We start from the raw sequence: 17879 nt of genomic DNA on the forward strand, positions 1-17879 counted from the left end.
CATTGCCAAATACATTGTGTCTTACCAGGCTTTTTCCTTCGGGCTTTGGAAATGTCCGTCATTTTTAAATCATAGTGCAAGGGGGAATTATTCTTTTGTCTAGTGTTCTTGCCTTTTTTTTTTTGAACATACATTCCAGATGACATTCCAGAAGGGAAAGCCACAGGGCAAAGTGGGAAAAACGTTAACATCAACTAACTAAATTCATTGAAACAAAGCTCTTCATCATTGTCTGTAGTTTTGCTGACACATCCCCAGCATGAGCCAGCACCTCCTCTTGGGGGTGTCATGCCTGCTCTGATAAATGATGAAGTTAGTGCCCCAGAAAAGTCATTTTCCAAATACAGCCTTAACAGTTAGACAAATAACATTTCCACACAGCACTACTGTATAATAAAACAGTGTGTTCAGGTCATGCTGCAAAGCAGGTGTGAAATGGAATGTTGATAGGATAGTGTAAAGACAGCTATGATCATGCTGCCAGGGAGATACTCAGTCTTCAGACAGTAAAAGACTACGCATCTCCAAAGCTCCTACTTTCTTCTCCTGACACACCTGTGGGAGGTTGATTATGTTTTGGAGGGAACTGAGTCTGATGAAGAGGAGCCAGGGCTGAGGAGTATGACACACTGGGAAAGTGACAGGCAAGCTGTTACTGGTAAGGGTGCCCAGAACATACGAATATAGAAATAGGAGGAAAATTTTCTATCAGTAAGCAAACATGCATCGCATTTCCCACTCTCTTTGAAAAAACTTCAGTTAGAAGCTTGTGCCCATCATAGTAATCTGCACACAAATTTTTTGCCAATGTGCAAGCTTCCTATTGCCCTCCTCCACCCAATCCAAGTCCTTTTGCCTAAATTCCTGTAGATGGGGGATTCTGTCCCTCAAGCCATGTCAAGCCAAGAGCAACAAGTGGCAAAACAGAAACACATGCCTCAGCATTTGCTAAGCAAGATCAGAGAGGTAACATACCTGCTCGACCTCCTGACAAAGTTCTAGGAGCCACCCTTTGAAGGGCGTGACATACCATCTCCTTTCCAGTTCTGCAAACCCAGCCAGCTCAGACACTCATATTCTATTGTCTATTTCTATTGGTTTCTATTTTTCTATTTTGCTTGTCCAGCCCTGGCTTTTTCATTTCTATGGCTCCCACCGGGCTGAGTTGTTTGCTGACTTCTCTTTTTAGGGTCTTTTCCTTTCTAGTGTTTCTCAGAGACAATGTTTTTTGTTTTTTGTCTTTTTCTGTTGATGTTAATTTCTGTTTCCCTCATTCCATTTGTTTTAGTTATTCTGTGGGTACCTGCATGACAGTAATTTCTGAAATACTCTACTGGTAGCAAAAAAGTCCCTTTAATGAACAAATGTCTTCTTCTGTAACAGCAGACATTGAGATTTCAAAGAGATTTTCTTCTTTCTTCTCAGTAAACACCATTCATGAAAAAGTTCCAAGTTTTAGAAGCAGATTGGATTATCAGGGCATGGTGAGGCTTGGGAAAAAAAAAAAAAAGAAAAGAAAAGAAAAAAAAAAGTCTCAGCTGATCCCCAAAAGCTCATTTTCTTTTAGTTATTCTTTTTACATTTTAAGAATGTCTGTTATGACTATTCATTAATAGCCTGAAGAGATGGAAGATGGAAAGACAATTTCTGAAGTGATAGCACTCCTATTGGCTCATTACTCTGTTAGGCATTCGTGAATGCTTTATGAAGGGAAAACTATGGCAAAGTACTAAATAGTGATTGAAGACATGCAATGGCATGGTCAACTAAGCATGCTTTTGGTGTGCATGGTTGTGCTGTGAATTCAGGCTAGATTACTGATGCGTTTCTTTCTACATATTCTTTTCCACTTTACATCATGCATGGTTTTCATTTCTGTCAGGCTGTAAAATCTCTATCATACATACCCCCATATCTCTCAGGAGTGCCCAAGGAAGTCCCAAGAAGAAAGAACTAGTTTTCATTTTTCAGTCATCAGAGCAGCCCAACAAATTCTTTGACAGATCTCTCTCTAATTTGCCCTGCAGTTCTCAGTTTGATGCAAGTCACAGAGCTTCATGGGACCTGCCCTTACGTAGCATTTATGATGAGAAACTTACGTTCTCTGATCATAGCCAAATAACAGAAGTGATGAGAATGGGTCAGCAAGTGATTCCACCAGAAGCAATTGATAAACAAGCACCTGATTTCTAGTGCAGATTTTGAGATACCAGTCTACACCATTTGCAGGCTGTTGGAATGGTGGAAGCTTTATTTTGCAGTAGTTGATCACAGGTGACATCAGTGTTCTGAATTTGCAATAGCAACCCTGCCATGCAGCACTATAGAATTATTTTTTCTCGAAGCAGAACATCATTCATGCTATTCAGTTCATTGTTAAGGATGCAATAGGTATTCTCTCTCACTAAATTCCATTCGCTACAACCATGACTTCTATAGCCTACTGAGGAGCATGAAGACTGTGGTGACAGATGAAAAAGGTCTAAGGAAAGGTGACAGGCGTCCCTCTGAAGGACTACAGAATGTGAATAAACACTTAAATTTTCTTACTTTCTCTTTTTAGCAAGAAGCATTTGACCCATTTTTAAAGCATCTTTATGTTGAAGTTCTCTTTATTGCTGGTTGAGGGGACTGAGAAGTACTTTTTGTATTTCAGACAGGATTGTTAGTTGAAGGCTTGAAACTGACTATTAACCATCTTTGATTTTTCTGAATCATGGCTCTCATCTTGGAGGATTACTGTGGACTCCCCAATAAACTGTCAGGGCATTTGAACTAATTAGATCCTAGCAACAGTGGGGTACCACAGGATTTATTCTACATGGAATACCCAAAGATCTGATGACAAAAGCAGTCTCACAGCAAGGACTAAAGATAATCACCTAACTAATCATTCCTGAGATTTTACTATTGCAGAGTTACATTTTCTTGCGCTTTCAGTGCAGTCAATATTGAAAAGGAAAAAAAATCCAAGTGAAAAATTTGGGGGAGCTTAATGTCCTGTAAACCTTTCAGTCAGGGGATATATTTAGGACACAATAATTTTGAGAATAGTATGGGAGTAATTTTTTTTTTTTTTGTAATTTAGTGTAGCATCACAACAAGCTGTGACCGTGTTTCTAAGCAGAAATATCATTGCAGCTCCTTTGGTAGGATAAATGTTACTGGTGTTCTTTGTCCACAAAAAAGAAATGAATCCTCTGTCTTACGTGTCACTTAGAAATCTAGGAAAATTACAGCTGAGTACCTAAAGGTCAGTCTAGGGGATTGTTTTTCCTCCAGGTTCGCTGCCAGGATTCTCAGCAGTATTGATATGAGTGTCTGTTTTTAAACTGGTACTGTCAGTTGACCCTCTAGACTCTGAATATTTTTGCTCCTAATATTTTGAATTATTATTGTTTTTTAATTCTAGTCTTGTGTAACAGTTATTAAGCCACAAGTTTATGATCTATTGTCTTTGTTTGGATTGAATTTCTTTTTTTTTTTATTTCCCTCAAATCTGCCGTCTAGAGGACTGCAACTGAATACAATTATTCCTTACAGTAAAGTGCAATAGAGAAGAAAAATGTGGCTGGAGCTTACTTTCAATCACATGAAACAATATTCCTCTCTTGCCTTCTAAATGCTTTTTAAGTTTCTTCCTGATATGCAGTGACATGCTCTGTCCTCCATCTGTTTCTTTGATTGTAGCACACTTTTACATATTCACAGAATCACAGAATGGTTGGAAGGGACCTCAAGGATCATGAATCTCCAACCCCCTGCCACAGGCAGGGTCACCAACCTCCCCATTTAATACTAGACCAGGCTGCCCAGTGCCCCATCCAATCTGGCCTTGAACACCTTTAGGGACGGGGCATCCACAGCCTCTCTGGGCAGCCTGTTCCAGCACCTCACCACTCTCACTGTAAAGAATTTCCCCCTGACGTCCAACCTAAATCTTCCCTCCCTCAACTTAAAACCATTTCCCCTTGTCCTGCAGTGATCTACCCTTTCAAAGAGTTGACTCCCCTCTTGTTTTTAGGCTCCTTTTAGGTACTGAAAGGCTGCAATGAGGTTGCCCCGCAGCCTTCTTTTCTCCAGGCTGAACAAGCCCAGCTCCCTCAGCCTGTCTTTGCAGGGGAGGTGCTCCAGGCCCCTGACCATCTTTGTGGCCCTCCTCTGGACCCTCTCCAACAGCTCCCTGTCTTTCTTGTTGTGGGGGGTCAAGAACTGGACACAGTACTACAGATGGGGCCTCACAAGAGCAGAGTAGAGGGGGACAATCACCTCCCTGTCCCTGCTGGCTACCCCTCTTCTGATGGATCCCAGATACCATTTGCTTTCTGAGCTGCAAGGGCACACTGCTGGCTCATGTTAAGCTTTTCACCAAGACCCCCAGGTCCTTCTCTGCAGGGCTGCTCTCAAGGACCGCTCCTTCCAGTCTGTATGGATGCCTGGGATTCCTCTGGCCCAAGTGCAAAACCTTGTACTTTGCCATGTCAAACCCATTAGGTTCACCCAGGCCGCCTTTCAAACCTGTCGAGGTCCCTCTGCATGGCATCCCTTCCACCGTGTCAACCGCACCGCTCAGCTTGGTATTGTCAGCAAACTTGCTGAGGGTGCACTCAATTCCATCATCAATGTCATTGATAAAGATGTTAAAGAGCACTGGTCCCAAGACAGACCCCTGGGGGGTGCCGTTCATTACCATTACCAGCTTTCACCTGGACATAGAGCCATTGATGACTGCCCTCTGTCTGCGGCGTTTTAACCAATTTCTTATCCATCGAGTGGCCCACCCATCAAATCCACATCTCTCCAATTCGGAGATAAGGATGTGGTGGGGGACCATGTCAAAGGCCTTGCTCAAGCCCAGGTAAATGACATCACATTTTCTAGTGTGCTACAAAAAGTAGGGACAACTTAAAGTTCATAATAGCAAAGGTTGATGTGCACAGAGAAATGAATGCATTTAGTTGCATTCTAGAGATCTGATGTAGAGAGCTTATGTACATCATCTACTTTAAAGTTGAACTTGAAATTCTGGTTCAGCTTCTGAATTTTGCCCGGCTCCAACCTTTGGTCTGTCAAAGTACTTGTGATGAATAAGGTAATGAGACCTGGCTCAGCAAGCACAAAGCTAGCAATATGGAATCATAATCATATCTAAGCTTCGTGAACAATGGATGAGTTCCCTATCCCCTGGAGAGAACAAGCAATAATTCCTTTGCCCGTTATATGCATCTTCACTATATTCTGCACAGGAAGACAAAGTTGACCCCTCATCTTACCAGTTCTTATCCAGTGGAGTACCTGTTCTTGTAGAAACACAGGCCCATGCTTACCTTGACTGGACTAGAGCTCTGAAAATAAAATAGAACAATATAAAACACACACACAAATAGCTTTTCATACACAGTAAACAGAAGCTATGGTAAGTAAATAGTTTTATCTAATTCAAATTACTGCCTTGTTGTCAATGGCTCTATGTCTGATTGGATGCTGGTGACAAGAAGTGCTGTCCCACAGGCATCTGTCTTGGGATTGGTATTCTTCAACATTTCTGTCAGCAACATAGACAGTTGTTCAAGTGTACCCTCAGTGGGTTTGCTGATGATACTAAGCTAAGTGGTGCAGTTAACAGAACAGAGGGAAGGAAGATCATCCAGATCAACCTAAACAGAAATTGGGTGCATGAGAATCTAATGAGGTTCAATAAGACCAAGTGCAGGGTGCTACACCTGCATTGAGGTGATCCCAGATATGAGTACAGAAGAAATCAAGGAGAAGAACTCTTTGAGAGCAACCATGTGGAAAAGGACTTGGAGTTCCTGATGGACAAAAATGTGTACACAAGCCAGGAGTGTACACCTGCATCGTGGAAGGCCAACTGTATCCTAAGCTGTATCATTTTTTACTCAGAGGGAGGGGAGGCCCTGGCACAACTGCCCAGAGAAGCTGTGGATGCCACATCCCTGGAGGTGATCAAGGCCTGCCTGCACTGGAGCCTGCGCACCCTGAACTGGTGGGTGGCAACCTTGTCCATGGCAGTGGGTTGGAATTGGATGGTCTTTAAAGTCCCCTCCAGCCTAAGCCATTCTGCGATTCTATATGATTCTATGAAAGGAAAGCTTTCATTTGGCAAAACAAAAAATTGCAGGAGGCAAGAAGGAAGAACATCTTGATCTTAAACACATAAAAATACATACGTATATATATATATATATATATATATATATCTTACTTACTGTGGTGGGTTAACTTTGGCTAGTTACCAGGTGCTTACCTAGCCACTCTCTCACTCCCACTCTTCAAGAGGACAGGGGAGAAAATGCAATGGAAAAACTAATGAGATAAGGACAGAGAGATCACTCATCAGTTAGCACCACAGGCAGAACAGACACTGCTTGGGGAAAATTAATTTGATTTATTGACACTTACTAACAGACTAGAACAGTGAGAAGAAAAAGAGCAAGCTGCAAATATGTCTCTCACATCCACTTTCTTCTCCTCCTCCACCATAAGTGGTTCAGGGAAATGAGGTACACAGAAGCTGCAGTTAGCCCATAATGCTTCATCTTTGATACTGCTTTGCAGTCACTGCCTTTAATTTCCAGTGAGGAATATGTACCTTTCTTCTTATCCTATCTCGGGCTGCTTTGAAAAATATCATTGATCTAGATTTCTCTACTTGAAAACCCCAAGGTAGGTTCTGGAGGAAAGATTTTCCAAAACACGTAACAGGTTTAAGATAAGAAAATGTAAAGTATTCATCTTAGCCCTGTGTTCATGAGTCATTGTTGTGATTTTAGCAAATCCTCCAGGTAGCAAAAACTCAATATTTTGGAGACTTGTGTTCTTCTTCATGAGTCAGATATTCTCTGCTTACTCTGGAGATTTCTTCTCTGATTACAATATGGGATTCACTGTTATTCAGCACTAATTTAATTACCTCCACTTCTGAAACTTTCTACATCTCATTCCCTCTCAGTGATACTGAAAAGTCTTGTTTTAATGGGCATTGTGTATAAAGAGGAAGCAAATTAATATATTTGCAAACACAAGGAAAAAGAATGCGTTTTCTGCTGTATATTTAGAAAACGTCATTATACGTATATTGGATATTTATGCCTGCCATTCTTTTTTTCCTAAAGAACAATAATTTTGTGCACAAATTGCAGTCCGCACCAGCTCAATGTGGTAATAGAAAGAAAAGTATTTTGGCTGGGACAATGTAGGACAGTCCAGGCAGTGGATTACTAAGCAGAAGGGCCAATTCACTTTGTTATACAGTAAGCACCCACAGCTGATCAAGCTGAAACTTGTTTCCCATCTTGCTGTTCATGTCCAGTTCACTGAGGCCAGTGGAAAGCATTCCCTTGATCTGAGTCAGCAGCTGATTCACAGCATCTTGGATGCTAGAGGACAGTGGGTATTCCTATAGGAGTTTGTTGCAGTCCCTTGGCCAACTGTAACAGAAAACAGATTTGTGGTTCTTAGGCAAGATTGTGCAGAGGAGGAGAAGAAAGTGACCATCAGATCACCACAGTGTCACCCTGCCATTGGAATATCCAGGAGGTGCTGATGGGACACTTGTAAAGAGCAAGTGAGAATTCTGAAGTCCACATTCATGTCTGTTCTGTACATGTGGTGGAAGCTGAAAACTGTACATCTCTGTGTACCTGTCATGGGAACTCCATGAGGTATAGGCACATCTGAGTGCCATGAAAGAAAGATGGGCCTGAAACTTGTGATGGAAGACATGATTCAAGGTATGAATGAAGAGCTGGTGTGATTTTTACATAGCTGAACACCTAAGCTAGCAGAGAGGAGCAAAGTAATGCAGGAATTCCTGGAGAAATAGTGCCTTGGAGGAAGTTAGGGAGTCAACACACACAAGCTTTGTCCACAAATAACCTCTGCTGATGGAAAAGCTGGCTGAAAGATTCTGATGCACCTCAAGGAAATGGCCCAAGTAGATCTGCTCCAGAAGAATTGAGGTTCTGTTAACAGATCAACTTTTCTTCTTAAGTGCACCCTTCCTCCCTTCCAAAAATTTTATTCCTCTTCTTTCTGTGTGCCACCTCCCTCCTGGTTCTGTTCCTGTGTTTCACACACAACTGAACAAAGAAAACTGAAGTTTCCTGACTTTGCTCTGTTCTCTTCCATTACTCATCAGCCCTCTTCCACTGTCACAGTGACAGAGATTTGGTTAACGTAGTTGTCAGCAGCACATCTATGTGACTAGAACTCTTGGATGCACACATGCATAAATACAGATGTACAATCCTATAGACTGATTTACCTCTCCTCAGGGAGCAGAGGTTTCACTGCTCCCTATGTGTCAGGCTCTGATGCTTTCTGTATCATCGGTCATAAAGCACAAAGAGTCAGATGGGTGAGCTGCCTGAGCTGCCTGTGCTGATACTGCGTGGCATAGCTTAGACTTAAATGGAGTGCTTGTGGGGAAAAAATAGTCTTCTCCTTTCAAACATGTTGAAAGACTTCCCCAGAAGTTTTCTGGGACTGCATCTCTCTCCTTCACCATAGCAACTTGTTCAACCTCAAGCCAGAGATAAATGAATTGATTAAAAAGGCAAGCGGACAAAAGGGAAGAGAGGAGAGAGGAGGAGAGGGGAGGGTAAGAGGGGGGAAACGAAATAAGTTCAGCAGGCTGAAATGACTTCACTGATAATATTCTACACACCATAATGGTACTCCAGATTTACACCACTGAAGAGGTGGCCACCTGAAATACTAATAGCTGCTAGCAGCTTTTCTTATGTAGTCTTAGTAGGATAGAAATGATCTCATAACATATACCTGTCTGTTTCTTAACCAGAGCTTAGTCTACACATTACCACCGCCCTGATTATTTCTCCTTCTGTCATTGCCCTAGGCTTTCTGCAGTGCTGTTTTTTGAGACGGCTGTGCAACTGAGAAGGAAAAAATGCTGGAAAAGTATCCCCTGCTCTAGAAGCACTGTGGCCATCTCTATTTATCCATCTCTTTTGGATTAATCTTCCTTTATTTCTGTCATCTCCAAACACAGTCTTTATGCCAAACAATACATAAATCATGTTCTCACTGCTTTGCCTAGATACTGCAGACTGCTAAGTGGCCAGCCTGCTGTGCTCTCTGACCTCAGCATCCTTCTACTTCTGTTTGCTGATTCAGACTTTAAATCACAGTAGGAAACAGCAGCAAGCTGAGTTATGCAAAGGCTGCACGGCCATTGCATTGCGACAAGCCTTTGCATACCTCCAAGTGACCCATGTTTTTCTGAACACTTTGCTGCAGAAGTGAAGATGGAGATAACATTTAACAGTTTAGGATATGGCAAATAACAGAGACATTGTAATTCTGGGAGCCTGCTGAGGTAGGCATAGTTTGGAGAGGATCTGTTACCTGGTTCAGCTACTACACATACAGTTACAGAGGTGTGTATGCATTATGACCAATGGGACTGTCTTTTTCATCTGCTGTTGGATAGCACAGAGGACTTGATCATCTGGGAGTGAACACAGTACAGAAGTAACCTTAGGAAGAATATTTCAGTTTACCTGCTGTGAACACAGGCAATTGTCAGCTCTGTTTCCTTAGCAAGCTGGAAAAGCAGGTATTCAGCAGTACAAACCTGTCACCTTCTGCCAATGCAATGTGTACTGATAGAAGACCTTCATCATTATCATTCAAGGGCATCTGTGGAGTGTTATCATTTGTGTTTCTTGCTTTGGATCCTTAAACCAACTTCCTTCTAACAGCCCTTCTGCACAGCCTTGATTTCTGTCTTTTAGCCTCAGCAAAACACAGAAACAATTGCAAACAATTGGTGTCATTCATTAGCCTTGCTTGTTGAGGCAGCTCGCCAGTATTTACAACAGCTGACTCCTGCCTGCAGTTATTCCTTCCTCATGCCATTCCTTTCCTTTCATGGCAGTTCTGCTAAATCTTTTGAACAAGCTGAATTACTTCGTCAAACAATTTCTTGGTCACTGTTATAAAAAAAAAAAAAAAAAGAGGAAAAGAGGAGAGAACCCAAGAGTGAGTGCTCACTCAGTTCTAACACAGACTCACAGACTTCCTCAATTAAATTGCAACTTGAGCTATCTGCACTGGTAGTTCAGCGACTCTTGACTGTAGACAACATACTACCAATTCATAAAGTACCGTTTAAGAACAGACAAAGTCATTCCTATTCTTTTATCTTAATTCTGTCCATGAAATAATTCACTTCCTGGCATGGGATAAAATTCTCAGAAATCACAGCATTGGCAGTAATATATTTAATATAATTTGGTTGTCCAGGGAGAAGATCTTCAAACTGGTTAATGTACAACATTTGTTTAAATTTTTATATAAGATTCTAATGTTTTCATATGAAAAGTTGGATCTTCTTTTAGTTATATAAATTAAAAATTTGAATGACCATTTGAAATAAAAACTAAAATTTGTTTTAGAGGACTGTCATATCCTGTTTTTTTTTTTTTCACTTCTCTCTTCCAAAAATGTACTGAAGCATGAAGCATAAATATATTTTCTGCAAATAGCTTCTCTTCATGCTAATGAAGAATTCCAATTAAAAAAAAAAAAAAAAAAAAAAAAAAGGCTAAAAAAAATTGGAAAAGTGCTGTACAAGTCCCATCTGTGCATAAAATATATTATGGGTCAGCAAAGAATAATATAATTCTGTGATTCTGAAAGGAACTTGCTCACCGCTTTGTGGAGACAAATATCTTAAGTATTAGCTTTCTGTTTGTATAAGCTATGAACTACAAATTAGGCATAATAAAAAAAAAAAATGATGCTGAGGGGTGGAGATCTTTGATATGATCATGGTAAGGAATTCATAATGGACATTCCCAGATAAATTAATTAATAATTAAATTAATATTATATTCATTTTAACCTGGTGTAGTTAGAATTTACATTGCTGAAGTGTTCACAAAGTTAAAATTCGACAAAACGATTTTAAGAAAAACCTTAAAATATTGTGTTAATGAAAAGGGATTGCCCAAAGTACATAGAACATTTTGAAAGTGAAGCAAGCGGGATGATTTTTTTTTCTACTCTCTGGAAGATCTCGCAGCCTTCTTTGGAACATTTACTCAATTTTGCTAGAAGGACACTTATTTTTTCCACTGTTTTCAAAAGAAATTACTTTCTGTTCCCCAGGCTTCCAATGTTGTGGAGTTAAAGATCAATTCTAAGACTTGGACTTTACTCAAAATTTGTTTCAGGCCTACTGTGGTGGATTAATTATGTCTAGAAAACAGGTGCTCACCTCACTCCCCTTCCCCAACAAGATGAGGAGAAAATAAGATGAAATAGCTTGTGGGCTGACCTAAGGACATGGAGTTCATGCATTAATTACCATCACAAGCAAAACAAATTTAGTTTTGGGAGAAAAGCTTAATTTATTGCTTATGAATAACTTAAAAAAAAAAAAAAACCAAACAACAAATAAACACCTGTCTCCTACCCCTCTTGTTCTGACGTTCAATTACAAATTCAGTTATTCTACCTTCTCCCTTGCCTAAGTGGCAGAGGAGAATGCACAACAGGTGTTGCGGTCAGCAGGAGAATGGAAAGATTGAAAGAACATTGCATTGGTATTCTCTTTATGGAGGTAATGGAGGTAGAAAAAATAACTTAGAACAAATAGTAAGTGAAACCCAGCAGGTTGAAAGATAAATCTTTTTGCAATACCTGTGTCTTTTCAGTTTTCCAAATTTCTTTGACTTAAGAAGTCTTCTCAGAAATAATCAGGGCAGACTTTAATGATAGAGAATTGTAAACTTCAAGAGTAGGTGAGAATTCTTCACTGCAGAAGGCTTTTAGTAGAGGACTTGTTTATGTCAAGCTGGCCACTGTGATATCAAGGTGGGCAAGCTGTTCTCATTGACTTCTCTAAATGTATATTTTCAGTTTGGCTGATACATACATTCTTTTGTTGTTGCTGTTATGGTTTACAATGTGAATGAAATTTTATAGACAGTACTGTGTAAAAAAAGACATATTGTAATTTATACAGGAAGCAAGTAAGGAACACGTTCTGAAAATTCTTTTAAATGCTGAAAAAACTTTTAAATGCTCACTCACCTACTGATTAAATTAGTAATTCCAGAGATGGCTGTATTTGTTGCGTATGTTCAGGCACAGCTTCTGTTCTACCTTGTGGCCACACAAAACCAGTGGGGAGAAAAATCCTCTAAAGAGTAATGTAATCATTCATTAGTCATACGTCAAACTTTTCCTAGAAATTGAAACTGATAGCTAGCTTATATGCAGCATTATATTCAGGAAAACTTAAAAATAATGTCAGGCTTCTCAGAGAACCCTGGAAAGATGAGGTATTTACACACTGGGAGAATAGCAACATTGCCAGTCATCCTCAGTGGCAACAAGCAGCCACGAACAATTCCCAACACTGTGGGTGGTGCACAACTGTCTTCTGGGGTGTCTTTTTGCATGTCTCCAGGTGCCAACCCCCCAGATGTAAACACTGTGTAGGAATTTAAGGGACTTTTAATCTCCTGGTGGGACATCACAGCTGGCCATAAGCAATCCAGGAGATTCCTGGAATGCACTGATGAATGCACTGATGATAATTTTATTCTCCAAGTGACAGAAGAGGCAATGAGAGAGGTTCTATGATGGACCTTGTTTTTACCAACAGGGAAGGTCTTGTGGAGAATGTGGAGCTCAAAGGCAGTCTTGGCTGCAGTGGTGGAGTTTAAGATCCTTAAAGCAGTGAGAAGGGCATCAGGCAGGCTCACTTTTCTGGACTTTGTGAGAGCAGGCTTTGACCTTTTCAAGGGTCTGCTTGGTAGAGTACTGTGGGATAAATCTGTGGAAGGAAGACACACCCAATCAAGGTGGTTAATATTCAAGGATCCCAGCAAAGAAGGCAAGAAGTCAGGAAAATACATCAAGAGACATGAATAGATGAACACAGAGCTCCTGGCCAAATTCAAAACAAAAAAAAATCTACCAGAGGGTAGAAGCAAGGACAGATATCATGGGATGCAAAAACTTTGTCCAAAAAGTCCAAGAGCTACTAATCAAGTTGAGGAAATTAAGACCAGGTTGAATTGAATTTGTCCAAGAACATCAAGGGCAACAGGAAGGGCTTCTATAAGTATCTCAGTAATAAAAGGAGGAGTTGGGGAAATGTGGGCCCTTTCCTGAAGGAAACAGTAGACCTGGTTACCTGGGACAATGAAAAGGTCAGAGTACTGAATGCTTTCTTTGCCTAAGTTTTTAACAGCAGAACTGGTCTTCAGGAATCCCAGGTCCCAAAGCCCAGGCTGAATGGTGGAAGAGGACTAGGTCAGGGAATACTTAAAACTGAAAATTTACAAGTCTATGGACCTTTATGGGATGTATTCATGAGTCCTGACGGAACTAGTTGGTGTGATTTCAAGTCTACTTTTTATTATCTTTACTTGATGGCAAGTGAGAGAGTTGCTCAGAGACTGGAGGAAAGCAAATATCACTCCTGTCTTCAAAAAGAACAAGAAAAGAACAAGGGAATAAACCTTGATGCTTGGGAAGGTGATGGAACAGCTAATACTGGAAATCATTTCCAAGTACTTGAAAGAGAAGAAAAAAATTGAAAGTTGCCAGCATAAATTCACCAAGGGGAAGTCATTCCTGACCAGTCTGATAATCTTTTGTAATGAAATGGATAGATGAGCCTGACGTATGAGGGAAAAGCAGTGATTATTGTCTTCCTGGACTTAATTAACTCTTTTGGCATTGCACCCCATAAGTTCATCATAATGAAGCTGTTGAAGTATGGGCTGGATGAGCAGACAGTGGGATGAATCAAAAATTGATCGAAAAGCTGGACCCAGAGGGCAGTTGTCAGTGTATCCCAGGGATCAGTACTGGGTCAAATCCTGTTTAACTTTTTCATTAGTGATCTGGATGATGGTAAATAATTTTTTTTTTTTTTTTTAAGATAAAAAAAATGCAAAACAAAACTGAAGGGAATGACTGACTCATCAGTTGTTCATGCTGTCACATCTACAGACCTTGACAGATCAGAGAGGTCAGCTGGCAAACACAAATACAGCCTCTGATACTAAATTTTGTGGAACTAGACTTTGAGAAAAATGTGAAATTATTCTCATCCTTCACATGTTTTAGAGGTAATGCAATTTTTTTTCCCATCTTCAGAAAAGCCAGAGAATGAAAAAGGCCCATTATATTTTTTGGTTATATACGTATTTTTGAAGTTCTTTATTAACTTAACACAAAACTTTTAATGTGAAGAAACTACAATGCTTGTTTTCATTATTTTGTTCCTGTTACTTTAAGACTCTCCTTTCAACTTCATCTGAAGCAGTTTCATTCCTAAAGAATGCCACTTTTCCGTGCTGCAAAAAATTACAGCATTGTGTTCTGATTATAGAGCATTTAATTTTAACATTGAGTAATCAGAGCTGACCCATTCTCAGAAAGAAATGCTTTTGATGAAATTACATCTTTCTCCAAGGAAGAATATTTTTTTCCAAAACATAAATTACATTTGGGTATTAAATAGGTACTGGGAGTTTATAACTGCTTTTCTTCATGTTACAGCATCATGACTAGCAGCAAACAAGAAAAACACATTTTTGCACTTTCAGCTTTTGCCAGTAAGTTGGTACAGTGGAATCTGGTTTTCTCTACTGGTCTTTCAAAGTGAAGATTTCTCTCCCAGGCCTCTATTGCTCTGCATTGCAGCTGCCCGTAAAAATGGCCATACATTGTAAAAATTTAAGGTCAGTCTAGCACCATGAAATTCCGGAGTAAAAAATTACCATGAACCATGAACCATTTCATTACCATGAAATTACGGAGTAAAAACTCCGTAAGGATAGACAGAAAAACAGGCTGACAAGTATAGTCCTAATTCTTTCATACAATTTAGGTTTCCCTTAGTCAGAGGACACAGTTGCACTTGAGTGATTGCTTTTGTTCCATAGATTCTGATCCCTGGATGTTTATTCAATAAGTTCACAAGCTACAGAATCCACCAGCCATGAAATGATACTTGAAGTGAGAAGGAGTTGTAGATGACTGGTGGATTACTGTGATCTGTGTGGTCTTTATACTGCTTTTCTCCTCTGTCTGGCAAAGGAAAGTCCTATGTGCAGACAAAAGATGCTGGGGAACACCTGAAGACATTAGGTGTAACTTGGGAGAAACACTTGCTACGTGTGTCATTTCTGCTGCAGTGCTGGCTGTGTTGGATCTTCTTTTCCAGCACTGAGCTCTATGGCTGCGAGCCAATCAGACGTTTCCTTAGCCTCAGATCACCATTTGTCTTGAACGTCTCTTCCATGAAGTCTGATTTGACTGGCATTTGACTAGGTATAAAAATCATAAGATGTCATTAATGAACATTTTGCCTTGGAAGAACTGATTTAGAGTATCACTTGATATTTTTTAAGTTACTGGCTTCAGTTTTACAGAATGTCATCCTAAATATGAATGATGATGGAGAAAAGAACCAAAAATATTGCCTTTGTTCAGAAATGTTTAGAAGTTTCTTGTCAAAACGCAAAGCATCTGAAGTCAGAAAGTCGTGACAGCAGCAAGGATTTTTCTATGCTTCACTTGTGAATATTTGGGCCCTTCTTTATGGGAGAAATGAAAAGAGCAAATTGTGAAAAAGACATTTACTTCATGTCTGCTCAGCTGTTCTGTACTATTGATAATGAGAAAATACTGGATACTTTGTAGCAACACAATTCTTTGATCCTTTTGAAATCATACCTAATTTTCTTTTCAGAGAGGCCTGTTCCTGCCAAATGTTTTGCTTGCATTTGCAGGATTTTAAATTGGTTAGTCAATTTATAGTTCTTATATGCTGAGAGCAATCTTAATTCCTCTATTAAAATTTAAGCCGAAGTAAGGGAGTGGCTCTAACACAGCAAGAATCTTGAAGCTGACAGCTGCTTCAGCAAACCTGAGTGCCCTTCCCCTTCCTCATGGAGGTCAAATGCTTCTGCTGTAGCTGAAGTGATTTCAGTAATGATGAAGGCAGCTTGAATATATCTTTGTTGCTGTAGATTTACATATGACAGTTAGAACTGATTTTGGTTTTGTCATCTATCACTATTATCTCAAAAATTTCAATGCAAGGACTTCTGCATATACCACTAAAAACCGAGAATTGCTGAAATGTATGAGGGCTGAAGAGTGATAAGAGCTGGAGATACAGGAATTATTTTCCTTGGACATGCCTCCAAACTAGAAGATGGAAAGAAAACCTGAGTCACTGTGGGAGTAGAAATACTACAGCACTTCTCTCCCCAGTCTCATTCACTCAGGCATATTCTTACTCCCCTATTAAATTTAAAAATTTGAATACAAAGTCATGAAATGGAATTCTGGTTATTCACATAAAATCTTACTTCCATGCTTTTAATTCTCATTTAGAGCAGTGAATTTCAGGTATCCATTATGCTCGCAGGCATAGGAGTGTTTCTCTCCAGTCAGGATGTGTCAGCTTTATTTTAATACATGTAGAGTTTGGTATGCCAATCAGTGTCTTACGAAGGTTTATTTTTACTGAGAGGTCTTACCCCATCTCAGTCTGTCTAGAATTGTCATTTTTATTTCAGTCTCCCAGTCTGTCTTAACCACTTTGCTCTACATTGTTGATAATTAGCTTTTCCTGAGAATGAGGTCTTGCCTCATCCATATTATTTTATTATAAAATGTTGCAGATGGAATTTCAAAATTATTTCAGATGATCATAGAATCACAGAACAGCCTGGGTGGAAAAGGACAACAGTGATCATCTAGTTTCAATGCCCTTGCTATGTGCAGGGTCATCAACCACCAGACCAGGCTGCCCAGAGCCTGGCCTTGAATGCCTCCAGGGATGGGGCATCCACAACCTCCTCGGGCAACCTGTTCCAGTGTGTCACCACCCTCTGGGTGAAAAACTTCCTCCTAATACCTAAACGTCTGCTTAGTTAAAACACATTCCCCCTTGTACGAGCACTATTCACCCTCAAAAACAGTCGTTCCCTCTCCTGTTCAAAAGCTCTCTTCAGGTTCTGGATGACAACCTTCAGCATCAGATTTAATAGGTAAGAGAAAGGATAGGATTAAGAATAGTAGAATACCATTCAGAAACTGACTTAACACACAGCTGGTATTGTCTTTGCTAGGCCCATGGTTCGATGGTCCCAAATTCTCTCCTGTATTTGTTTCTGAATGATCTCAGCATCTGACCATCTTGTCTTGAGAGTACTGTCTGTCCACTGGGCTGTATTTAAGGGACAGCTGTTAGAGATGGTAATTTGGGTGTCTGTGAAACAGAAAAGCAGAACATTTGCAATGGTGTGAATATTATAGAATATGAGGCATCACACACAATAGCTCTCTTGATCAGCCAGCCTGTTGAAAGGGTGACTGACAATGTGTTATCTTTTCCCTACAGTATGGGATAAAGAAGAAGGAGGAAAAAGAAGCAGAGGCCCAGGCTGCACTGGAAGCTAATGCTGAAGGAAGCCTGACTCGTCCAAAGAAGGCTATTCCTCCTGGCTGTGGGGAGGAGGAGGAGGAGGAAGAAGAGAGCATTCTAGACACAGTCATCAAATACCTACCAGGTCCCCTGCAGGACATGTTCAAGAAGTAATAACTGCAGACTGCTAGATGGGCATAAACAGTACTGCAAAGGATTTCTCTTTTGCCCAATGGGGATTTACAATCTTGCCATCCATCACGCACCTCTGCCCTCTAATGCTCACTAGGAGTCCTTTTGCTTCCCATTCTCCACTGCCTCTTCCCTTTGCCTCTACCCCAAGACTCATCAGTCCTTTTTTTTTGTACATAGTCACATCCAGTAGATGCCTCTGAATGGATGTACAGATTAAAAAGCTGCAGACTAC

The 17879-nt window shown here is 40.2% G+C and overlaps 1 protein-coding gene across 1 annotated transcript in view; it reads left to right on the plus strand.

Moving 5' to 3' along the window:
* The window catches only part of CPLX1 (complexin 1), a gene marked incomplete at both ends in the record, with an annotated part of 97466 nt that extends 79840 nt beyond the window's left edge, over positions 1-17626 (plus strand). Inside the window, one exon of the mRNA XM_079548401.1 lies at positions 17429-17626. Within this exon, the coding sequence (XP_079404527.1) occupies positions 17429-17626 (198 nt within the window). The remainder of the gene's footprint in view (positions 1-17428) is intronic.
* Positions 17627-17879: the final 253 nt, after the last annotated feature.

Source organism: Tetrao urogallus (genome assembly GCF_951394365.1).
Source record: "Tetrao urogallus genome assembly, chromosome: Z".
NCBI classification, from domain to species: Eukaryota; Metazoa; Chordata; class Aves; order Galliformes; family Phasianidae; genus Tetrao; species Tetrao urogallus.